Source organism: Hoplias malabaricus, chromosome 4 (genome assembly GCF_029633855.1).
Source record: "Hoplias malabaricus isolate fHopMal1 chromosome 4, fHopMal1.hap1, whole genome shotgun sequence".
Taxonomy (NCBI): Eukaryota; Metazoa; Chordata; class Actinopteri; order Characiformes; family Erythrinidae; genus Hoplias; species Hoplias malabaricus.
The window spans coordinates 4254822-4282678 of NC_089803.1; the positions used below are offsets into that span (position 1 = coordinate 4254822).

General features: G+C 40.0%; 3 gene segments (V, D, J or C); 2 read left to right on the forward strand and 1 right to left on the reverse strand.

Moving 5' to 3' along the window:
- LOC136693905 (Ig kappa chain V-III region MOPC 63-like) overlaps positions 1-27857 on the forward strand; it is a 344864-nt gene that overhangs the window by 125349 nt on the left and 191658 nt on the right.
- LOC136693904 (Ig kappa chain V-III region MOPC 63-like) overlaps positions 21042-27857 on the reverse strand; it is a 226150-nt gene continuing 219334 nt past the window's right edge. Inside the window, 2 exon segments of the V gene segment in view lie at positions 21042-21442; positions 22362-22421. Of these exon segments, the coding sequence occupies positions 21126-21442; positions 22362-22421 (377 nt within the window).
- Positions 23218-23779, forward strand: LOC136693910 (immunoglobulin kappa variable 4-1-like). The segment is given in 2 exon segments: positions 23218-23293; positions 23463-23779. Coding segments are annotated over 2 exon segments (366 nt in total).

Here is a 27857-nt window from a genome sequence, read left to right on the forward strand (position 1 = left end):
TTAATGCCTTAATACTCATTACTTAATACCACTACAGGTCATTACTTACTGCATTTACATATGATTATGTGCCCCACCAAGTAAAGTCATGACATAATACATATTTATAAGTCATCAGTTAATATATTGATATATCATTAATTTACAGTATGCACTAATAACTGTTAACATTGTGTTTATCAATGTAAAGCATTTGCTAAAATACTATTTCCAAATATGTTTCTTAGAATACAAAACATGAGGTAATGAACTGAGAGACAATGTAACATTTTTTACTTTTTATTTAAATTTTTACGTCATCTATCATTCAGAACACATACAAATTGTACTATACAGAAAATACCTGTAAACTTTCACAAATTATTTGGTAGAAAGACTCATCTTTAAACAAGAAACTATGGCTAATCCTTCTGTACATTCTCAAACATAAAAATGGTACCTTTATGCGTATGAAAAAACATGCCATAAAATTCAGTGCTACAATATCAAAGGTGGTAATATTTCAAAGTGTGATGGGACAGATTTGCTTCCATAATACGGTACATAAAAGCCACTCAAGTTCTAGTCCTGTTATCAGCCACAATGCTTCTGACTTGGAGGTATTTAAAATTGCTTTCATATCCATATAGTGATTGAAATAGTAATGGTAGTGCTGCAGCTCATTGTGGTCATTTGAAGTTATCTCAGGACCGATTTCACCTGTCATCTGATAAAGGTGTGATAGATCATTGTTGTTGATTGAGGCCTTACAGGTGGTAAAATGTTTAATGTAAACAATACATTTTCAATTCAGAGAATAATCTTCAAATTTAAGAACAAATATATATAATAAATGATGTCTATATGCATTAAATGTACCTGAAAACAGTTTTTTGTTTGGCTTAATGGGGACACTTAACATATATAAATATGTTTTTGGCAGAAATCACAATTTATCATCTTTAGAAATATCTTGGAAGATAATATGAGAATAGAGCTTATAGAGGCTCACTAGGTCATACTTTATGTCAACTGCCGATGTCAATACCATGCATGACAATTTTGTATTCAGGTGTCACAGCAGGGAGTTGTTCACTTGCATGTACTGCCTTGTCGGTCATTAATATCCTCATATCCACAGGTGTATTTGTTTGTAGGGTTTTTATATTCTTCTGTTGGACAAAAATTGTGTCAATTTTGCAGTGTTTGACAGATGTTGGTTTGGCGTCTGTTAAAACATTTTTATCATAATAATAATAATATTCATTTTTATCATAAATATCATAAAATGATCTATCATAAACTTATATAATCAACAATATGACAGAACAGGTTTACTATATGTAAAAAAAAATGATGTCAATGTATGATTTTGCTTAAATATCTAATTAAGGTAGTCTAATCACTAGTTTTCCTTGGCCCGTCCTGTCTATTAATAGTACTTTGTACCTCAAAAATAATCTGAAATGGCTGTAGTATTGTATCAAATAAGTGCAATCTCAAACTGATAAAGTTAGTCAATTGTGTTGTTTTACTCAAATCCAGTGGTTTTCAAACTGTCCCTGATAGCAAGGAGAGGGTGGCCCACTGAGGGCAAAGTTGGAGGTCCACTGATGTTTTGCACAGCATTTTCTGGGCGGACCACAGGTGATTAAACAGAATTTTAGACATACTACTGCATTTTCCATTTACAGTCCAACACATTTACACATTTTTCCTTCATTTGATTATGTTGTTATTCTTTATAAATTAGATTAGTAAATAATATTAATCCAGGACATGAACATAATCATTTTATATCAGGCATTATTATATATATCATATTTGTTAATAATATTTGTATTAGTTTGTTTTCCAGAGTAAAAGTCTCTTTGAGTTTAAAATATGTATGTGTAGATAAAAAAAAAAATAGTTATATCCTGTACACAGGCCAGTGACCTGAGTGATTCAATGGTGGACCAGCAGTGTTCTACAGTCAGTGATTTGCCAACAATTTTACACCAGTGGACCAATATATGCTCACTGTCTGGGGTGTTACAGGTACAACTAGTGGTACATGAAACAGCAAGTGGTGGTCATGTGACCTCGAAACAATTACTATTTAATTTAAGCGTTAATAAATAGCTGAAAATCTGAAACTGAAATATATTTATATGTAAACTACATAATGGTTCACTATTTTCATAATTAAGCTTAGTTTCTGTAAATGTAGTTTGTGTAAGAAAAAAAAAAGCTCAAAAGAAATGATATTCAGTCTGTAAGGGAAGGGCTGGTGCAGCTTTCCCCTGATTCTTATTTCTAGGGTGAGCATGTGATCTGCCAGTAATTTGCTAAATCCATGAAAACATAATCTAGTTTCAAATGAATGCTAGAGAGAAAGTGCTAGAGACAGATGTGAGTAACTGGATTTTATTGCAAAAAATGGTAAAGTGGAAACTGAGACCCACCCAATGAAATACTCTAAAGCCCAGAAGGGCTATATCTAGAGGTATAAACACTTGGCTGAAGGAAAATGATGTGTCCAATCTTTCAGTCATTAGAGTCCTCAAACACAGTAGGCGTCTCCTTCACCTACTGCTACAAGCAAAGAGAGCTGCTGTGACCTGCTTCAAGTGGCTAACTGTTGTCATTTATAGTCTCTTAAAGCCCATATTAATGTGACCTCTCTTCATGTTTATATTTCTTTCAAAATACTTATTTCCCCAAAATTGTATATATTCTCATAAATGTATAATTTTGTTTAAAACATTCAATTTAAGCCTAGTTTTTCATTTTAGCTCTGTTTGTGAGTAATGATTAGTCTCAGCCACAGACACTCCACCCATAAGTAGACAGTCTGATACCTTCCGTGCATTAAGCTAGCCTGACTGTCAGTATTCTGCCTGTGCCTGGCTATCTGTCCATGTGTGGTTTTATACTGGCTCTTGTGAAGCTCTGATGTGAATCAAAAACTGCTTCTTCCTACACGTCATTCCAAAATACAAAATACACGACTTACAACTGGTCCTTCTGTGTTTCAGTCAATTTTCTTTTCCTGCAGTAGTAGGTGGTTCTTGGCCAAGGGGTGAAAGATACCAAACTCTCCCTAAAGAATCTGGCAATTCTGCTCTATCTGCATCTGATGCCGGCAATGAAAGCACATCAGTTGCCGCTGTTTAATTTGTAACTCCAAGCTAAGCTCCAGACTATTCTCCTTGTAGAGTGCTTTGTCAGTCATACCACAACTTTGTGAACAGGTGTTAAGACATTGCATGTACAGGCTAACCAGCCCTTTACAGAGGTGATCCAAACTCTGATATGTAGGTCATATATCACAGCTCTAGTAAGGGTCCAGTAAATACTGTTGTCATTTTACAAAGGAGTAATATACGCAGCACTCAGCTCTCTCTCATCCATGATTCACTTCCTCCTGACACTACGTCATTTGTTGACCAAGAAAGAACTACTCACTTGGTGGGTATTCCTGCTATAAGCAAAAAGAGTAATGGTGGGAGAATGTATGACAAAAAACAGCATTGCTTGTTATGTGGCTTAGCTTTTTCCAATCTTGCAAGACACCTGAAGTGTAAACATTCCAATGAAATAGAAGTAGCAAAGGCACTAAGTCTTCCAGAGAAAGGCAAAAGCAATTAAAGTATGTGCATAACAAAAGTAATTTTGAGCACAATTCTGATGTGTTGAAAGCAGGGAAAGGAAAACGTATTATTCGCAAGTTACCAAAACCACTCTCAGAAGGTGAAGATTTCATTTCTTGTATATACTGCCAGGGATTGTTTTCAAAGAAAACATTGTGGGACATGTTAAATTATGCAAATTCAATCTAGGAGGAACCAAACCTAGTCCTGGCTCTGTGCCCTTTCGCAACACCTCCCTCATCAGGTGTAACTGATGTTTGGAAACTTAAAAATGCCATGAATCAAGATAAAGTGTCACTTGTTGTCAGGAATGACCAGTGTATTATTGAGTTTGGAATGCATCTGTATAATAAGTATGGATCACACATAAAATGCATGAATACATTCAAAAGCTCAGGGAGCTTAGATGACTTCTTATATGCACACAAGAGTTTACACATCTTAAATGTGTTAAAGATCTCATTCTTCCTTAAAATTTCAAGTACATAGTCAGTGCAGTTAAGCACACAGCTGGTTTCCACAAAGACACAGACAAATATGAATCACCAAGTGTGGCTGTAAAACTCGGACACAGCTTGAAACAGGATTGCCATGCTTGTTGAAAGCAGTGCCTCCATTGAAGGAAATGGAAAAAAAAACTGTAAAACAGGCTAACAACTTCCAAAAAATCTATGGCTCCAGATGGCATGAATATATTTCAGCTACAGCCTGACATACACTAGAAGAGTCAAGGTGGAGTTCTCCACAGTTGCTTTCGTTCACTGAAGATGTGAAACGTAACTTATCTTGATAAGCAAGAGAACCGTTACCATAAGATGCTGTTAACAGAGCCTTCCTCTCAGCACTGGTCACAATTAGCAAAGGTCTTACTAACACAGATCATGCTATTTATTCAGAGAGATGAAGGAGAGGTTTATCAAATGCCCTTGTCTGCTTACACTTCCAGTGCTTCATTTTACCCTGCTGAAAACTCGCTTTGGTTGCACTGCATTTCTGATTGCAGAAGCCCAAATATGTGTTGCAGTGAGCAATACCTGATGGATCATTGTTGTTGATTGAGGCCTTACAGGTGGTAAAATGTTTAATGTAAACAATACATTTTCAATTCAGAGAATAATCTTCAAATTTAAGAACAAATACATATAATAAATCATGTCAATATGCATTAAATGTACCTGAAAACAGTTTTTTGTTTGGCTTAATGGGGACACTTAACATATTTATATATTTTTATGGCAGAAATCACAATTTGTCATCTTTAGAAATATCTTGGAAGATAATATGAGAATAGAGCTTATAGAGGCTCACTAGGTCATACTTTATGTCAACTGCTGATGTCAATACCATGCATGACAATTTTGTATTCAGGTGGCACAGCAGGGAGTTGTTCACTTGCATGTACTGCCTAGTCGGTCATTAATATCCTCATATCCACAGGTGTATTTGTTTGTAGGGTTTTTATATTCTTCTGTTGGACAAAAATTGTGTCAATTTTGCAGTGTTTGACAGATGTTGGTTTGGCGTCTGTTAAAACATTTTTATCATAATATTAATAATATTCATTTTTATCATAAATATCATAAAATGATCTATCATAAACTTATATAATCAACAATATGACAGAACAGGTTTATTATATGTAAAAAAAAATGATGTCAATGTATGATTTTGCTTAAATATCTAATTAAGGTAGTCTAATCACTAGTTTTCCTTGGCCCGTCCTGTCTATTAATAGTACTTTGTACCTCAAAAATAATCTGAAATGGCTGTAGTATTGTATCAAATAAGTGCAATCTCAAACTGATAAAGTTAGTCAATTGTGTTGTTTTACTCAAATCCAGTGGTTTTCAAATTGTCCCTGATAGCAAGGAGAGGGTGGCCCACTGAGGGCAAAGTTGGAGGTCCACTGATGTTTTGCACAGCATTTTCTGGGCGGACCACAGGTGATTAAACAGAATTTTAGACATACTACTGCATTTTCCATTTACAGTCCAATTTACACATTTTTCCTTCATTTGATTATGTTGTTATTCTTTATAAATTAGATTAGTAAATAATATTAATCCAGGACATGAACATAATCATTTTATATCAGGAATTATTATATATATCATATTTGTTAATAATATTTGTATTAGTTTGTTTTCCAGAATAAAAGTCTCTTTGAGTTTAAAATATGTATGTGTAGATAAAAAAAAATAGTTATATCCTGTACACAGGCCAGTGACCTGAGTGATTCAATGGTGGACCAGCAGTGGTTTACAGTCAGTGATTTGCCAACAATTTTACACCAGTGGACCAATATATGCTCACTGTCTGGGGTGTTACAGGTACAACTAGTGGTACATGAAACAGCAAGTGGTGGTCATGTGACCTCGAAACAATTACTATTTAATTCAGAAGCCCAAGTATGTGTTGCAGTGAGCAATACCTCTGTTCCTGCTTCACTGTCTCTCTCTGGAAATCTTCTCCCTTTCCTCTTGTGCTTTTACAATTTTTTGGACCACGTCACACAAGTGTTCTACACTCACTGCTGTGCTGTTAGTTTGCTGGCTCAGAGAGCCAAATTAATCTGACTGGACCCTCTGGTTGTTGCTATAGGCACAGACACAGACCCCCGTCCATTCATATTCATATGATAATAACATGCTAGTCCATTGTCAGGCTCGTGGGGTGGAATGACTGAGGCAGACGCACTCGCTAAACTACAGTACTTTATTTACAAAGAATATAACAAAACAAAGACAGACAGACTTGATAACATCACCGACTTAGACACAATACAAAGAACGAATGACCAACAAAAGGAAGTGAAGGAAGGGGACTTAAATACAAAACACAGACGAGACGCACCTGAGACAGATAACGAGGGGGCAGGGTAACAAATGAGACAAATGAGGAGGCGGAACAAAGGCGGGACTAGAACAACAACAAAACAAAGCCATGTGCTGAGATTAAACACATGGTAGGGAAAACAGACAAGATGAGACGAGGGCGTGACATCCATCAGCACTTTTTAGAGGATTATGACCACAACACAACATGTGGAAATGAACAAAAAAACTGAAGACTGACATATTTCTAGCATATTTTTATTATTGGGTTTGTGCTGAATATTAGCATGTGTAAGTTTTTGGGAACAGACATTTTTAGGTAGGTGAAATTTGTTAATATGTCAAGGCATGTCACATCACCCCAGACATCGCTGAAAGGCTTCTGACTTCAGAGGGTTAATTACTCTTTCTCTTTCCTATAGGTTTCTTTCAGGTGATTACCCCTCCAACCTTACCCAGGACAATCATGGAAACTTCTAGCCACCAGAGAAAGGCTCACCCAGCAGTGTGTCTACCCCTATAGGACCAGAGGTAAGTACTCCAATATCTGTATGTTCTAATATTATAGTATTCAATGTTAGGGTGTATTATGTGTCCACCATCTTGGTGATAACCAATGCCACTTGACTTCATCACATACTAAACATAATAATCCAAACACAGCAAATAGCACAGACACACACCACATAAACATTGCACACTCTACAATCACTGCAAACTGCACAAACATACACCACACAAACACTGCACACTACACAAAACACAATCACTTCAAAACCACAGCACATAACACAAACAAATCACAAACACATACTGCACACTTCACAAACAACACAATCAGTGCACACTCCACACGACACAAATACTTCAAAATTTTACAAACACAACATGCACAAACACTCACCTACATTTTTTTGTAAAGTTTTCACCCAAACTGTACCCCTCAAGTTACATTTTTTAAATAGAATTTGTGACAATTGTAGTCATTTAAATACTGTTTACACAGACTGCATTACCAATGTAGGTCTCAGCCAAAGGGTTAATCTAATTACTCCTCCAAATCTCACTCAGACCCACAACACACTACAGATTCATATCAAAATAAGCTTGCTCTTCCATAGCTCTGACAATGGTTGTCACTCCAAATATACAGTGTTTTTACAAAGGAACATTGTGTGAATGATGAAATTTTATCTCTGACATTTGAACTTTTTAAAATCTAATTTTTATTACAGTTTTCAGTTTACAGTTTTTCTCAATTGCCAAGACACATTTCCTGAAACCATGCATCCATTTCTCCAAACTATAAACACAAAACCCACACACTAAATTCACCAAACCTCTGACTCTTCCAGCAAAACAAGCTATTACCTCAAAACCATTCAAGCAGTGCTCAAAACCAAACAATGTTGTCAAATCAAGCCTTGAGTCAATCAAAATGAAAAACAGCCCTGAACAGTCATCATACACAACACCAAAAAAAAAAAAGGAAAACATAATGATCAGATCATGAAGCTGTAGAAATAATATCCACAAAGGAAAATACAGTTTCAAAACAAAACTCTTGTTTAACAAAAATGAGTATTTATGTACTGTGTACAAATGATGCAGCATCATGTCGATGTGCTGGGACAGGCCACAGGACTGGCCACAGGCCAGGCAGCATGGGAACTCCTAGTATGTCGAATCCATGCTTGGCATGCATCCACCCCTATGTCATTACAGGACACTTCCATGGCTTGCAAGAGATGTTCCCTGGTGTAGGGTCATAAACCTTCCAATGCCATGAAGAACTCCTCTGTTGGGTTGAGGAAAGGGGAGTATGGTGGAAGATAAACATTTAGGAAATCTTGGTTGATATTGAACCATTGTCTGACCTGGACGTCATGGTGAAAACTCACATTGTCTCACACAATGACATAGACAGTATGCCCTGTCTGTTCATGATCCTGCTGCTCACTCCCTGACACAATATATGAAAGATCACTCAAAAATGCCAAGAGATGTTGAGTGTTGTATGGCCCCAATGTGGCATGATGGTGGAGAACCCCATGATTGCTGATGGCAGCACATAACTTGACATTGCCGCCATGCTGGCAGGGAATCCATTTCAAACATTCTCTATGAAAAAATATTTCTGAATGTAAGTGGTACAGAAAGATAGACTTGTGCTGTGGAGTAGACTGCAGTATTGAACACCTACCTGTACATACTGGAATCTTTGCTCCTTGACCCCTTCTGAGTTGCGGTCAGAGAGTACTCTGTACAGTTGCTTCATCCACATTCTGTTATGTTTTAGTACAAGATCAATGGTGAAAAGGCTGTTACAGATGATGCCTTCACACTTGACATGGTGGTAAATATATATATGCAATCAAAATTCCTATAATCTATGTTGTGAAACAGAAAAAATATATCAAAAGTATAATAAAAAAAAAAAAAAAAAACTTTGTTACCATGTTACTCTTTGCAGTTATTTGATATTGATTTTTGTTTGCATTTTGCCAGACAATACTTTCTTTTTTTTCTTTTTTTTTCAGGTAAGGTTATTTGCTTCTGGAATCTCTCTTTGCTTCTGTTTGCTTTTGATTTCTGAAACAAATTTCACATGTGGGAGGGTCTTAGAAGAAGCTGTTCGCATTGAATCTCCATTGGTCACTGATTTGATGCTCTGAAACTGCCCCTGGGACCTAGCTATGTCCACCAAGCTCTTTTAACCATGGTGGAATGAGTTTTCCCACAGGGATTGCGTCGGGGAATATCCCAACGTGGAATAACGTGTTGCAATAGAATCTTTGCCACAGCCTGTGCATCTTTCTTGCTGGAAGGGAAACATTCCACCCATTTGGGGAACATATCCACTACCACCAAACAATACTTCTTTCCCTCACATTTCAAAATGTTCAAAAGGCTCATGGGATGGAGGATGTGCTCCTCGTGTTTGTGGACTCTGGTACTGTTCCACTTCCGGCTACCAGCCATTAATACATCTACAGCAATGACTGTCAATCTTGGGACTCAGTTTAACCCTGCGGCTTGATGCTGCTCGTTAGCCTCTGTGCACCCTTGTTTTACTTTTTGTCTCAGTTGTTTTTTATCTTTTTGTACAGCCCTGTTTGTCCTTAGATATATTTTGTCCTGTGTCTTCATTTTGTTTTATTTATATTGACTTTATAAATCAAATTTATTATTATTATTATTGTTATTAAAAAGCTTCACTTTAGATTACCTGAGCTATACTAACACCACACTTAGTAGTTGCTTTGAAGAAAGAAGAGAGTTTAAGCTACATTTACACCACACAGGGTGTTTAGTTTAATTTCAGAATTTCAGAACATACCGGTTCCCCGCTAAAAGTTTAAAGTCAGCAGAGCTCTCATTTATTTTCTGGGTTGTTAAAAGCATCTTATATAAGAAGGATGATATATGAAGAAAATCTGTTGTGTGGGAGTAAGCAGGAAAAAGGGAAAACAATCTTGATGCATATGCCCTGTCGTACCCATGTGGGAAGATAACATCCACTTAATCATTACTCAGCTACATTGGTATAACACCTCAACACATTGGCCAAACTGTTGTTAAATATCCTGTGGGTACTCAATCATTATTAATGTGGTCAGTCACATCTCCAGAATTTATTTTATCTAGCCACAGGTGCACAGCACCTTCATGAAATTCCGCTAGTGCCTGAAATTAAACGTGCTGACCATATGTTCTTCCCTGGATGTGCATTGAAATTAGATTAAAGGGATCTATAATTATTGTAGAAATATCCATCCATCCATTATCTGTAACCGCTTATCCAATTTTAGGGTCGCGGGGGGTCCAGAGCCTACCTGGAATCATCGGGCGCAAGGCGGGAATACACCCTGGAGGGGACGCCAGTCCTTCACAGGGCAACACAGACACACACACATTCACTCACACACTCACACCTACGGACACTTTCGAGTCGCCAATCCACCTGCAACGTGTGTTTTTGGACTGTGGGAGGAAACCGAAGCACCCGGAGGAAACCCACGCGGACACGGGGAGAACACACCAACTCCTCACAGACAGTCACCCGGAGCGGGAATCGAACCCACAACCTCCAGGCCCCTGGTGCTGTGTGACACTACCTGCTGCGCCACCGTGCCGCCTTGTAGAAATATGATTTATTCAAAATAGTAGCTGCAATACCTATAAAATGTTAGTAAATTGCTTAGTTTTAGTCTATCATTATGCTTCAAATTACAGTAGATATGTGCCTTAGTTGTAAAATGATTATAGGATACCTGGTAATAAAAACATACATCTGTTTACATATAATTTACTTCATCTTTACTTACTTTTGTGTATGCCAATTAACAGGTACTTTATTTTAATGTATGTTTAAAATGTTTGTAGCTGACGTATATCTTAAACATAGGGTCTTAAGTGCAGCATTAAAAGATGCTCACTGTTCTGTGTATGTGTATTTACACCTTTAACCGTGTCTGCGGAGCTTCTTTTCCATCGCCTGTCTTCACAATACAGTAAAAAAACAACATAGGAAACTTGGTAATAACCATGTACATATTCTATCAAACTCTTTATTTCTTCTGTACTTATATTTTCTTACAAATTATTAAACAGGCACTTACTCTGTATTTAGTATGTACTTAGTGGGCTGTAATTTAAAGATTCACCCATAAATTTATCAGAGACGTCATTCATGACAAAGGCTGTGTCTGGTATGTTATCATCCACCTACCTTATACTGAAATGTGGCTGGTGCCACATGGAGGCCAAAAGACATCATTATAAACCAGTATTCATCTGTCAGATAATCACACAGATGTTCTGTGGTCATGCCCCATGTTCTGCTCAGATACCCCACCACATTCAGTCTAGCCCAGAAATGTTTTCTCACTGTTGGAGTCAATGAGAATGTGGTGTTAAGGTACGTATTTAAAAAAAAAAAAAAATCAGTATCCTCTAAACTTAAGTATGTGTTTAGTTTTACTCTAGGATTGGTTACAGTGTAGTGTCGGAAATTCCAGTGTTAGTGTAAGTGAAATGGGAAAGATTTGTGTCATTTGTGTAATTTGATGCTTTCATCATGGAGTTTAAACTGCATCTGTTACTGTAACAATGACAATCTGACAGCAGAACTATCATTTACTAAGATTAAAAACTGTCTATTATTCATCAACTGAAACTAAACCTTTGACTCTGTAGCAGGAGACTTCATCAATATTTCAACCCACTCTGAACCCCACTTGGACAGACATTGAATGAGCTGTCATCTCTCATAATTTATTCTCTAAATTTATCCAAAAAGACGTTTAAGATTAATCTTAAAGCATTTTATATTCTAGAATATTATTGTAGCTTGATGCTGTCAACCAATATACTGAAAGACTTGATCATCACCTGCTGAAGAATGAGTTGACTAATGAGACTCAAAGTGTGTGTGTGTGTGTGTGTGTGTGTGTGTGTGTGACAGAGAGAGAGAGAGAGAGAGAGAGCAGTGAGGTGAAACTCAGATTTAAAATGAAGAGTCCTGAGTCGTCCTCTTTTTCCCAGAATAGAGCAGCACCTTCACCAGATGTTCAGCTTCATTTAGTCAACTTGTCCGACTTGAGGGTTCTCAGACCTGTCCGACTCAACACTTCTCCAACATGTCCGACTCTATGGTCCTCCACTGTGTCTGACAATGTCTTTTTATGGACTAATATAGGTCAGGCCAGACTGGACCAGTACTGAACGTCTTGGGACGTGACTGGTCCATTCGTGGTCACTGGGAGAACTTTCCTAACTCTTAATTTAACTTTAAACATTTCTGTTCATTAAAGTTTAATAAAATAGTTTCAAAAACAATTTTTTTTTTAATATAAATGTGACATTCCATTGTTTAAAATATAAAACAGTGAATCACATTCAGTTTTGAAATATAACACTGGTCCGTATTTCTTATATATATTGTAAAATTTTAAAATTTAAAAAACGGAAACTTAATAATTTACAATTTAAAACAATTAAAAAATATATTTTTCATGAATTAAAAATAAAAACATTTAAAATTTTAAAAATTGTAACACAGTGTTAGTCTGAATTTACTGTATGTGGGTCTTTTTCAGTAAAAGTGATGAGAAAGATTAAATAAGTCTCATGTTTAAACAGAATAAAAGTCCCTTCATTTTCAGACTGAGTTTTGCTCCTTCACTGAATGTGTGACACAGTGCTACATTTCAGTGAAGAGTCATTGTCCATAAACCTACATCACTCATCACACTGTTAGTGATAACACTGTAAAATCTGTGTGTGAGGGGTTTACACACTTTACCCTCAAAACTTATTCATAAAACTCTAACATTTCTAAATGAAGATCTATCTCTGAACTAAACCTTGTTTTCTAAACAATCTAAACATTTCTATGTGTTTATTATGGAGGTGTTTGATGGAGGCATTTCCATAGAGAGGTTCCACTTTGCATCATGAGCCCATGCTTCAGTGCTCTGCTAGTGTTTATAGTCCTGTGAGTTTAACACTTCATGACTGAGAGCTGCTGCCCCACAAACTTCACCCACAGCAACCATGACTTTGGTCTCCATCTTCATCTGGACACTGGCGCTCTGGACGAGAGGTAATAGAACAGATTTAATGTACTTCTGTCTAAACAAGTAAAACAGGCAAAATTATAAAAAAATAAATAAATGAAAAAAAAATAATATAAACAATTAAGTAATAAAGTCCTCTGGGTATTATTGTAATTTAACCAGCATTTTTATTAATGACATAATGTTTTTTTTTACAGTTTTGTTAATTAATTCATGTATACCAACTTACTTATATTATTCATATTTACTGTTTTTAGTGTCCAGTGGTCAGGTGACTGTGACTCGGACTCCTTCAGTTAAAACTGTTTCTACAGGACAATCAGTCACCATCAACTGTAGAACCAGCTCTAATGTTCCTACTTGCTATTCTGGGAGTTCTTCTGGTGGCTGTATGGCCTGGTATCAGCAGAAACCAGGAGAAGCTCCTAAACTCCTGATCTACTATGTTAACAGGAGACAGTCAGGTATTTCAGATCATTTCAGTGGCAGTGGATCTGGATCTGACTTCACTCTGACCATCAGTAATGTCCAGACTGAAGATGCAGGAGATTATTACTGTCAGAGTTGGCATGATATCAGTGGTAGCTGGTTCACACAGTGAAATAGAGTCGTACAAAAACCTCCCTCAGTCAGAGACTGCACAGAGCCCTACTGCAGGTGCTGAGGGGGAGGATGATACACACAATAACACACTCTGTGGAGGAGAGACACACGCCTCACTAACACACACCTCCACACACACAATAACACACTCTGTGGAGGAGAGACACACACCTCATTAACACACACCTCCACACACAATAACACACTCTGTGGAGGAGAGACACACATCTCCACACACAATAACACACTCTGTGGAGGAGAGACACACACCTCACTAACACACACCTCCACACACAATAACACACTCTGTTTCTGTCAACAGCAGATTTACATGATAGTTACTGTTAAAGCTCAGTGTGGTTTATACATTGTAGATAGATTCAGTAGTCAGTGTTTTACAGGGGCCTGAGAATATTTGAGAGAGTAATTTCATTCTTCGGGACTTCAGTGTGCAGTGTGTGTGTGTGTAGGGTTGTGTAGGACACAGGTTTTCTTTAATGTGAGGACACTAAACTTTACTCTTGAAAGGCGTTTTTCAAATAATAATAATAATTATTATTATTATTATTATTATTATTATTATTATTATCATTATTATAGTGACAGAAGTAATTCAGTGTATGTTAATTTCAGTCATTGTGAATAGAGTTTGACAAAATTGTGATCTCGAATGATTTCTATTTCTGAAGCTATATTTCAGGCCAGAAATTTTGAACACCACTTCCACTTAACAATGATATCTGTGGTCTATGAGCTCTAAACATATGTTAGTCTGTTCATGAACCCCTATCCTAGTGCTACAGTGAGTTTGAACTGAAAAACTAAACTCATGGACAATTTAATTTTACGTATCTGTTATTGCCATCAGTTGTTTTATGTTAATGCAGTTTAGTTAAACATTTGATTACAGGGCAAAATGAAACCTGAGCATATAAAAACACTGCTCAGAGCACGATCAATGAAGTTGGAGGAAGTCAGAGTGGAGATACAAGGCACATTTTCCCAAGGTGTCACATGAGAACTCCAGACCAAGAGGTCGAACTAAACTTGGCTTAATAATTTGATCTCTTTATAAAAATTAGTAAACCGTATGTTTAAGATAAGCTGCTACTGATTAGAGCACCTTTCTTTACTTTACTTTATTTCATTTAGCAGACTCTTTTATCCAAAGCGACTTACAATGATAGTACAAAAATATATAAATTAAAACATTAAACAATGCAACATTAAAAGATTATGTCTATATGCATCAGATAGTTATACTATCTAATGCAGGTGGTCTCTAAAGAGCTCAGTTTTTAGGAGTTTCTTAAAAGCGGCGAGGGACTCTGCTGCTCTGGTGGAGGTAGGCAGCTTGTTCCACCATCTGGGAACTATGGAAGAGAACAGTCTGGATTGCTTAGTGTGGATGTTGGGTAAAGCAAGGTGACGTTCAGTGGAAGAGCGCAGTGGCCAAGGCGGGACATAGGCCTTTAGGAGCAAATGCAGGTAGTAGGGCGCCTGCTCTGTCATCACCTTGTAAGCGATCGTGCAGGCTTTATATTTGATGCGAGCAGCAACCGGAAGCCAGTGGAGCTCAGTGAGCAGTGGGCTGATATGTGCCCTTTTTGGATTGTTGAAGATCAGACGTGCTGCTGCATTCTGGATCATCTGTAATGGTTTTATAGCACAGGCTGGAAGGCCTGTTAGCACTGCATTGCAGTAGTCAAGACACGAGATGACCACAGCCTGCACTAGGAGTTGAGTGGCATGTTGCGTTGTAAAGTGCAGAGCGTGCAACAGAGGCCACTTGATGTGTAAATGATAGCTGGTCGTCGAACATAACTCCCAGGTTCCTAGCAACCTTTACCGGAAAGAGTGAGAGTGAGTCGATTGTTAAGGTGAGGTTATGTTGGACCGACTGTTTAGTAGGAACCACCAGTAGTTCAGTCTTAGAAAGATTAAGTTGAAGATGGTGTGCCTTCACCCATGAGGATATATCTGAGAGGCAATGAGACATCCGTGCTGAGATCGAAGAATCATCCGGCGGGAATGACAGGTAGAGATAAGTATCATCGGCAAAGCAATGGTAGGAGAAACCATGAGAATGATTAACTGGGCCCAAAGAGGTGGTATAGATGGAAAAAAGGAGGGGTCCCAGTACTGAGCCTTGGGGCACTCCTGTGGACAGTGGACACAATGAAGACAGCTGTCTTAGCCATGACACTTTAAAAAAAACGTTCAGCACGGTAGGATCTGAACCATGATAGTGGTGCGCCTGAGATACCCATGTTTGAAAGTGTAGACAGGAGTAGGTCATGGTTGACTGTATCAAAGGCTGCGCTGCTGACAAGTCCAGCAGAATGAGCACTGAGGACTGTCCAGCAGCTCTGGCGGTTTTTAAGGCTTCAGTCACAGACAACAGAGCCATCTCTGTGGAATGTCCCTTTTTAAAAACAGATTGGTTATGATCTAGATGATTATTCTGGAGAAGAAAGCAAGAAATCTGATTATACACTGCCCTTTCTATGAGTTTAGAAATAAAAGGTAATAGCGAGACCGGTTGATAGTTGTCAACCAGGGCAGGATTGAGAGAAGGTTTTTTAAGTAAAGGTGTCACCTGGGCCTGTTTGAAGGTAAGTGGAAATTCACCGGTGGATAGAGAAGTATTAATCACATGCGTGATGGCTAGGATAATTGTGGGTGCAATGGTTTGTAGAAGGTCTGTAGGAATCGGATCTACAGGGCATGTAGTAGAACGGCTATGTGTTAGGAGGGCCAGTGCTTCCTTCTCAGAGAGAGGAGTGAATGAAGTGAATGTACTTTCCTTGACTTATAAAGACAGAGGAGCAGAGACTATGGGTGGATCTGTGAACTGACCGCTGATGGCCACCACTTTCCCAGAAAAAATGAGGCAAACGTTTCAGCTGTGAGACAAGTAGGCAGAGGAGGAGGTGGGGGATTCAGCAGCGATCTGAATGCTGTGAGTTTTCTCATTTTTTCTCATTTTTCTCAAAGTTTCTCATTGTAAAATTCAGTTTTGACAGATGTAAGACATTCTGAGAAGGAAGCAAAAAGTAACTGATAGTTAGATAGGTCGGACAGAATACCCTTTTTATGCCATTTCCTTTCAGCAGCCCGGAGTTTGGAATGTAGCTTCCGGAGGGACTCATTCTTTAGCCAAGACCGTGGCTTATTAGTATGAATGATACGAAATGTCGAAGGACAGAAACTGTCTAAACAGGAGCTCAGCGTGGAGCAGAGTGTATCTGTGGCAGTGTTCAGACTGAGAGAGGAGAATGAGCCTAATAAAGGCATAGCATTGGCAACCAATAATGTATACTGATCTATAGAAAGGTCTTTGAGATTGCGACGGAAAGTGACCATGGCTGGTACAGCAGTAGGTTTCCTATAAACGCAGATGCTAAGTTGAATAAAAAAGTGATCTTAGAAATGAAGCGGATTGACCTTTAGTGAATCTGTATCACAATAACGTGTGAAAATTAAGTCCAGGTTTTTACCAGCTTTATGAGTCGGAGGACTGGGGACTAACTCTAAATCAAAAGAGTGCATAACAGATTTAAAATCAGTAGAGCTAGGGCTATCAATGTGAATGTTCATGTCACGTAGAATGAGCATGGGGCAGTCATTCTTCAAAAAATGGAGGACAATAACATGTCAAGTTCATTTATGAATTCATCTTGTTGTCCAGGAGGACGATACATACCAATAATACCAAGTTTGACTGGAATACTAACCAGTACGGCATGGTATTCAAATGAGGTATATGTAGTTGATGGTAGTAAAGTAGTGTATTGTAAGCCATTAGCGATTAGCAAGCCTGTTTCAGTCAGAGCCAATAGTTGTAGAGATAAATGATTAGCATAAGCTGTGATAAAGTCTGCCTTATTCACAGCTGATTGGCAATTCCATAGCCCCACAGAAAGGGTAGTAATAGTAGGTGAGGTCAGTATTATTGGCCTGAGATTAGCATGATTTTGGTGCCTGTGGATTGTTCTGCGCTTTCTGTCCGGCCCAGCGATAATGGGAATTTAATTGTAGCACATACCGGACGGCCGTAGGACTGGCTACCTTGAAGGTGGCCTTCCACGATGGACTCACGGAGGTAGACTCGTAGGTCTTCAGAGCTGCAGTCGGCTAGGCGGAGTACAAAGCAGAGAGACCTAATGGTAGTTGCTACTGGGCCTGGTGGTAGCTGCTGCTGGTAGCTGCTGCTGGGCCTAGATGTTGTAGTAGCTGCTGCTGGGCCTGGATGTTGGAGTAGCTGCTGCTGGGCCTGGTGGTAGCTGCTGCTGGGCCTGGATGTTGTAGTAGCTGCTGCTGGGCTTGGTGGTAGCTGCTGCTGGGCCTGGATGTTGTAGTAGCTGCTGCTGGGCCTGGATGTTGGAGTAGCTGCTGCTGGGCTTGGTGGTAGCTGCTGCTGGGCCTGGATGTTGTAGTAGCTGCTGCTGGGTCTGGATGTGTCATGTGTGCTGTGATATCTTCAAGGTTCCTGTTGTTCTGCTCTGTAGTCACAGTGTGTGTAAAGCCTGCCTGCAGAGGTTCTGGGAAACCAAAGAATCCAGAGAGTGTCCAGTTTGTAGAAGACGATCTTCACTGAGTGATCCTCCTCTAAAACTGGCTTTAAAGAACCTCATAGACTTTGCTCAAAATCTCTTCAAGAGGATCACACTGGCCATACAGACTGGAACCAAGCCCTTTCAGGTGTGAGTGGATTGAATGGAAAGTCTCTTTTTTTAAATTTCAGATGGATTCAGTTATTGCCTCTTATTGAATGGACCCAAGAGAACCCAAATTCAGCCTCATCTAAAGACAACAGCCAAAATAACAACAAAATAATGTCCTATTTTCAGAAAGCAACAAGACTGCTGGGAAAGCTGCTGCACTGAATCGAGACAACACAGCTGACTCCAATTAGTAATCATTCAAATCCCAGACAGGTGGAGGCTGTTTTTCAGAGTAGATGAATTATTCCTTCATTAATTCATTATCTGTAACTGCTTATCCAATGCAGGGTCGCAGTGGGTCCAGAGCAAGTGCAAGGCGGGAACACACCCTGGAGGGGGTGCCAGTCCTTCACAGGGCAACACACACACACACACACATACACACACTTTTGAGTCGCCAATCCACCTGCAACGTGTGTTTTTGGACTGTGGGAGGTAACCAAAGCACCCGGAGGAAACCCACGCGGACAACACACTCCTCACAGACAGTCACTAAGAGCGGGAATCGAACCCACAACCTCCAGGTCCCTGGAGCTGTGTGACTGCGACACTACCTGCTGCACCACCATGCCGCCCTGTAGATGAATTAGTCAATGAAAATATGAGGCATTGTGAAAATGGCAACATCAAATCACTATTTAATAAACACTCAAGAAAAACTGTGAACAAAATGTACATTTTGCATTAAATTAACTCTGTACAAAGTACTATTGCCATTTTGTCTGTAGTCTTACTAAATCATTTGCCGTTTTTCAGTTCATTTTCATCTAGTTCAGTGGAAATATTCTAGTCTGATTTGGGCTTCAACAAGTGCAGTGAGGTCTGAGATTGATATGTGAAGGACAGCTGACAGGTGATGGTCAGTAGAGAGGATCTGTATCTGGATTTGTTAAACTACATCACTGAGAATGTTTGTTCACATATGTAGGTAGATCCAAATAGAACCGGCATCTTCTGAGGATACATTTAGTTCATTCATTAGTGCAGTCACATCAACAATAAATGCAAGATCTGCAATCCAGTCTGCACCTGAGAGCTCTGGGATGTCTTTGCCTTTCTTGTCACAAAACTCTGCATTTACCTCTGTGAACACATCACTGTCAATCGTTGTCCCTTTCATTGACCAAAATGCTGCCAGTTCCTCCGTAATCTCAAAGTCTTTTGTGATTCCACGTGTGATGATGAGCAACTGCACAGTGTCATGGCCATTGTAGCTCTGGTCCAGAGCCAAAGAGAAAAAGCTTTTCTCTTTTCGATTTCTTTTGCAGCTGTAGCTCCAGATTTTCTGCAATTTTTCTTTCTCGCTATGGCTCACCTTGAGAGGGACACATTCTCAAATGCTTCTTTTATCTCAGGGACAATTAGCGGAGCAATGTTCACCAAAAACTCTTTAACAAATTCCCCATCAGAGGAAAGCTTACCTTTTTTTGCCAATTTTGTGGGATATCACAAAGCTTGTATTGACTGCTGCTTCCCTGGACGTGTGAAGCTTGGTTAACGTTTTTTCTTTTTGTTTTCATTTTAGCTAGAAAGCTTCCGGTGTCCATGCACACTCTGCATCAGTAAAGTTCTTGTATTTCTTTGCATGTTTGGTCTCGTAATGTTGATTCAAGTTTTAATTATTATCATTAAATAATTATTTAATGTACTTAATATAATCATTAATACAGTGACCTGTTCTCCACAAACTAAGCACACAGCTGTGACTTTGACATCAGTAAAACACTTTGAACTCCATACCTTGTGAAAAACCCTACATTCTGTATCAACAATTCATTTTTAGTGTGAGCTGACATTTTTGTGAGCTAATGGCTGATTCACATCTCTCCTTGCTCAGTCTGCCGGCACAATATCAGTGAAGTTATACACTCACACATGCCATAATGTATGACTTTATGTAACCTGGAAAGAGCAGCCCCTTCAAAATAAGACCAGTTCAGTTGTATTTTGTACATTATTTACATTTATTTATTTTTAAATCCTAGGGGGAGGTGCCTACCCCTGTGAAAAGCTAGTGATATAGTGGGTGGTTTGGGTTCTCTTGAGATGGGCTCAGTGAGTAACTGTTGTTGTTAAGGGTGGCTGGTTTCTAATTGGATCATAAACAGCCACAGCAACCTTAGTATTTAGGAGTTGGACTTAAACAACACAAATGTTGTGGCAGCAGGTAGGAAGAGAGTGGGTGAGCCTAATGTGAAGCTCTAACTGATTGGCATAGGATATATTACATCTTATCCTGTGTATGATTATAGTTACCACTGACCTCACATGGGCTGGAGAGGGAGTAGCCAATGGGCCGGATGTGGCCCAGATCCATAAAATGCCCAGATCTGCACTAGACAGAATTTCAGAAGAGGGAGGCTTTATAACTCAGATCAATTTATTGATATCACTATCATTTTCTGGTCATAGAAAATTGAACTTATTTCATACTTTGGATGATTAAATAACATTTGGGAAGTTTAAACATTCATTAATATGTTAGTGAGTTACTAATACGTTTTATAAAGATTTGAAAAATGAACAGTCACAGAACTTCAAAAGCTTTATTTTTACAAATGAGTTTAACATTGTTGAAAGAAAGATAATTATTTTAGAGCAGGAACAATAACCAACAAACAGTGTAAGAGTGTATATATAGAGAGTGTAACTCTGTACTGAGCTGCTCCAGAAGCTGATGTGAAGATCTGAGCATTAATCAGAGACATGTTTGAACACACTGAAGATGAAGAGGAGCTCTATCAGCTCCAACACAGGTGTAGACCCTCACTGTCCAGTGCACTGATCTCTCTTCAGTGTTTCACTGACAGTAGTCTGGCCTCCTTTGGTGGCCTCACAGGTCACTGTCTTCTTCATCCACTCGTCCTCCTGGAGGGTCAGGGTGCTGCTCCAGCTGTAGAGGCCAGTGTCCTTCTGCAGAAGCCCAGGACTCTGACTAAACCCTGAGGTCAGAGGGTTTCCACCCACCTTCCAGCTCAGCTTCCAGTCTGAGGGGAAGCCCTTGTTGGCCAAACACACCAGTGTGGTCTTCCCCTGCCCCAGACTGGAGGAGGGCAGGACTGTGAGGGTGGGGCGGGTCGGAGCTAGGACACACACACACACACACACAGTTTCATTTCCCTTATTTCTAACACAGCACAAATGACTTCAGTGATGCAGTAAAAATCACACTCTAATTACAACCTTCAACTCAACCACTTTCACATATAAACTCATATTTACAATTACATTCAGAGGAGGATTTCAGTTTCATTAAATATTACAGAGTTTTCACTTACAAACATCTACAGAACATTATGATTTCACCAGGCATCCCCAAACATTTGCATATTACTGTTTTTCTAACACAGCAGAACTGAGTTCAGTGAAGCATTAAAATAACGCTCTAATTATAACCTTAAACTGAACCGCTTCAAATATGAACTAATATTTACAATTACATTAATAGATACATTTCATTCAGAATACTTTTAAAACTATTTCTTTCATTTAATTCATTATAATTGTAACATTACACACATCCCATGATGTGAAAGTTTAAAACATGATTTGATTTCCTCCAAAACAGTAAATAATCAATAACTAAATCAAGCTGCAGTCTCCATGTACTACGTCTTCAAAGCTTTAGAACAGAAAACACTGCTCATAATAACCTCCACATTGTGGCGTCCAGATGGAGACAGAACGGCTCTAATCACCCAACACTGACTCTACAATCCAGCTTTACATTTGATCTTTTTAAAAAGAAATGTCATCACTGAACACTTCACAGGAAACCTTTAGGAAATATTTGTATTTTAAAGAAAAGAAATCCAGTTCAGAAACAGGAGCTGGTGGTGAAACCTAAAGCTCCACACTCTCCACACTTCAGAGCAGTTCTAATTAAATACATTCACATTTGGATTATCATTTATTCAGAAGATCATCAAGTGCATCTCTACTGTTGTCCAGAATCATTTTAATTAAAGATTCCTTTTGAATAAAGAGTAAAAGTGGACTTACTTCCAACATCCAGTTTTGTTCCTCCACCAAAAGTGTACCACAGTGATACAAACTCGTTTACTGGCCGTACAAAAACCTCCTGCTCTAAACACACCCCTCTCTTCAGCCTTTACACACACTATTTCTGAACTAGAACACAATATTAATGGATTCTGCAGCTATTAATAATGGAAAACACTCCCAAACTGTAGAAGCTACAGATTCTCAACAAGGATTATTTTATAAACATTAAAATATCTAAACCCAGGACACACTTTGTTCTTTTGTATTTCCACAACAGACAAACACTTGATATAAAAGTATAAAACTACATGTAGAAACATGTTTTCATCTCAGATTCCAATTACAATCACAGATACAATCATATCAACTAATATTAAAACCAGATCCAATTAATGACAATAATAAAAACATGCTCCACTCTCTGTGTTGGTGATTATATGTTCACTTTCATCAGAAGTGTTCATAAATAATTCAATCAGTAAAAATTAGAGCTGCTGTTGAAAACTGTTCAACATTCATTAATAGTTTAAAAGATTCTTACTGTTATCATTGTGTTTCCTCCACCCAAAAGTCCTCCAGCCCTGATCCAGACAGATGGAGCCGCAGTAGCAGCTGCAGAAAACCTCAAATGAAAGGCAGAGACAGTTAGAGTTTAGGATTTTAAACATGAGACTCCACACTGAGCAGAAATGTTTGATCAAACAATATCAAATAAATATGATGATCTTTCCTCAGTGTTGTTAGAAAGATGATTTCCATAGAGAGGGTCCACTTTGCATCATGAGCCCATGCTTCAGTGCTCTGCTAGTGTTTATAGTCCTGTGAGTTTAACACTTCATGACTGAGAGCTGCTGCCCCACAAACTTCACCCACAGCAACCATGACTTTGGTCTCCATCTTCATCTGGACACTGGCGCTCTGGACGAGAGGTGAGACACATTCCATTAACTTCGAGAGACAAAAAAATATAAAGTGCTTCATGCAAAAAATAACATTTATTAAATAATATTGACTTAGTGTATAACATATAGTCACACAATAAAAGAGAAAAGTTTATTATATAAATTAATACAGTTGTTTCATTAATTTTTTGCCTAGGATCCAGTGGTCAGGTGATTGTTACTCAGACTCCAGAAGTGAAAACTGTTTCTACAGAACAATCAGTCACCATCAACTGTAGAACCAGCTCTGATGTTGTTGCTCTGGCCTGGTATCAGCAGAAACCTGGAGAAGCTCCTAAACTCCTGATCTACAATGCTAACACTAGACAGTCAGGTATTTCAGATCGTTTCAGTGGCAGTGGATCTGGATCTGACTTCACTCTGACCATCAGTAACGTCCAGAATGAAGATGCAGGAGATTATTACTGTCAGAGTTTACATGTCATCAGTGATAGCTTGGTGTTCACACAGTGAAATAGAGTCGTACAAAAACCTCCCTCAGTCAGAGACTGCACTGCTGCAGCTGCACGCTACTGCAGGTGCTGAGGGGGAGGATGATACACACAATAACACACTCTGTGAAGGAGAGATACACACCTCACTAACACACACCTCCACACACAATAACACACTCTGTGGAGGAGAGACACACACCTCACTAACACACACCTCCACACACAATAACACACTCTGTGGAGGAGAGACACACACCTCACTAATACACACCTCCACACACAATAAGACACTCTGTGGAAAAGAGACACACACCTCACTAACACACACCTCCACACACAATAACACACTCTGTGGAGGAGAGACGCACACCTCACTAACACACACCTCCACACACAATAACACACTCTGTGGAGGAGACACACACACCTCACTAACACACACCTCCACACACAATAACACACTCTGTGGAGGAGACACACACACCTCACTAACACACACCTCCACACACAATAACACACTCTGTGGAGGAGAGACACACACCTCACTAACACACACCTCCACACACAATAACACACTATGTGGAGGAGAGACACACACCTCACTAACACACACCTCCACACACACAAAAACACACTATGTGGAGGAGAGACACACACCTCACTAATACACACCACCACACACAATAACACACTCTTTGGAGGAGAGACACACACCTCACTAACACACACCTCCACACACAATAACACACTCTGTGGAGGAGAGACACACACCTCACTAATACACACCTCCACACACAATAACACACTCTGTGGAGGAGAGACACACACCTCACTAACACACAGCTCACTAACACACACCTCCACACACAATAAGACACTCTGTGGAAAAGAGACACACACCTCACTAACACACACCTCCACACACAATAACACACTCTGTGGAGGAGAGACGCACACCTCACTAACACACACCTCCACACACAATAACACACTCTGTGGAGGAGAGACACACCTCACTAACACACACCTCCACAGTCTGTGGAGGAGAGACACACATCTCACTAACACACACCTCCACACACAATAACACACTTTGTGGAGTAGATAAAAACACCTCACTAACACACACCTCCACACACACAAAAACACACTATGTGGAGGAGAGACACACACCTCACTAACACACACCTCCACACACACAAAAACACACTATGTGGAGGAGAGACACACACCTCACTAATACACACCACCACACACAATAACACACTCTGTGGAGGAGAGACACACACCTCACTAACACACACCTCCACACACAATAACACACTCTGTGGAGGAGAGACACACACCTCACTAACACACACCTCCACACACAATAACACACTCTGTGGAGGAGAGACACACACCTCACTAACACACACCTCCACACACAATAACACACTCTGTGGAGGAGAGACACACACCTCCACACAAAATAACACACTCTGTGGAGGAGAGACACACACCTCACTAACACACACCTCCACACACAATAACACACTCTGTAGAGAGACACACACCTCCACACACAATAACACACTCTGTGGAGGAGAGACACACACCTCACTAACACACACCTCCACACACAATAACACACTCTGTGGAGGAGAGACACACACCTCACTAACACACACCTCCACACACAATAACACACTCTGTGGAGGAGAGACACACACCTCACTAACACACACCTCCACACACAATAACACACTCTGTGGAGGAGAGACACACACCTCACTAACACACACCTCCACACACAATAACACACTCTGTGGAGGAGAGACACACACCTCACTAACACACACATCCACACACAATAACACACTCTGTGGAGGAGAGACACACACCTCACTAACACACACCTCCACACAGAATAACACACTCTGTGGAGGAGAATCACACACCACAATAACACACACCTCCACACACAATAACACACTCTGTGGAGGAGAGACACACACCTCACTAACACACACATCCACACACAATAACACACTCTGTGGAGGAGAAACACACACCTCCACACAAAATAACACACTCTGTGGAGGAGAGACACACACCTCACTAACACACACCTCCACACACAATAACACACTCTGTAGAGGAGAGACACACACCTCACCAACACACACCTCCACACACAATAACATACTCTGTGGAGGAGAGACACACTCACCTCACTAACACACACCTCCACACACAATAACACACTCTGTAGAGGAGAGACACACACCTCACTAACACACACCTCCACACACAATAACACACTCTGTGGAGGAGAAACACACACCTCACTAACACACACCTCCACACACAATAACACACTCTGTGGAGGAGAAACACACACCTCACTAACACACACCTCCACACACAATAACACACTCTGTGGAGGAGAAACAGACACCTCACTAACACACACCTCCACACAAAATAACACACTCTGTGGAGGAGAGACACACACCTCACTAACACACACCTCCACACAAAATAACACACTCTGTGGAGGAGAGACACACACCTCACTAACACACACCTCCACACACAATAACACACTCTGTGGAGGAGAATCACACACCGCAATAACACACACCTCCACACACAATAACACACTCTGTGGAGGAGAGACACACACCTCACTAACACACACCTCCACACAAAATAACACACTCTGTGGAGGAGAGACACACACCTCACTAACACACACCTCCACACACAATAACACACTCTGTGGAGGAGAGACACACACCTCACTAACACACACCTCCACACAAAATAACACTCTCTGTGGAGGAGAGACACACACCTCACTAACACACACCTCCACACACAATAACACACTCTGTGGAGGAGAGACACACACCTCACTAACACACACCTCCACACACAATAACACACTCTGTGGAGGAGAGACACACACCTCACTAACACACACCTTCACACACAATAACACACTCTGTGGAGGAGAGACACACACCTCACTAACACACACCTCCACACAGAATAACACACTCTGTGGAGGAGAATCACACACCACAATAACACACATCTCCGCACAAAATAACACACTCTGTGGAGGAGAGACACACACCTCCACACACAATAACACACTCTGTGGAGGAGAGACACACACCTCACTAACACACACCTCCACACACAATAACACACTCTGTGGAGGAGAGACACACACCTCACTAACACACACCTCCACACACAATAACACACTCTGTGGAGGAGAGACACACACCTCACTAACACACACCTCCACACAAAATAACACACTCTGTGGAGGAGAGACACACACCTCACTAACACACACCTCCACACACAATAACACACTCTGTGGAGGAGAGACACACACCTCACTAACACACACCTCCACACACAATAACACACTCTGTGGAGGAGAGACACACACCTCACTAACACACACCTCCACACACAATAACACACTCTGTGGAGGAGAGACACACACCTCACTAACACACACCTCCACACACAATAACACACTCTGTGGAGGAGAGACACACACCTCACTAACACACACCTCCACACACAATAACACACTCTGTGGAGGAGAGACACACACCTCACTAACACACACCTCCACACAAAATAACACACTCTGTGGAGGAGAGACACACACCTCACTAACACACACCTCCACACACAATAACACACTCTGTGGAGGAGAGACACACACCTCACTAACACACACCTCCACACACAATAACACACTCTGTGGAGGAGAGACACACACCTCACTAACACACACCTCCACACACAATAACACACTCTGTGGAGGAGAGACACACACCTCACTAACACACACCTCCACACACAATAACACACTCTGTGGAGGAGAGACACACACCTCACTAACACACACCTCCACACAAAATAACACACTCTGTGGAGGAGAGACACACACCTCACTAACACACACCTCCACACACAATAACACACTCTGTGGAGGAGAGACACACACCTCACTAACACACACCTCCACACACAATAACGCACTCTGTGGAGGAGAGACACACACCTCACTAACACACACCTCC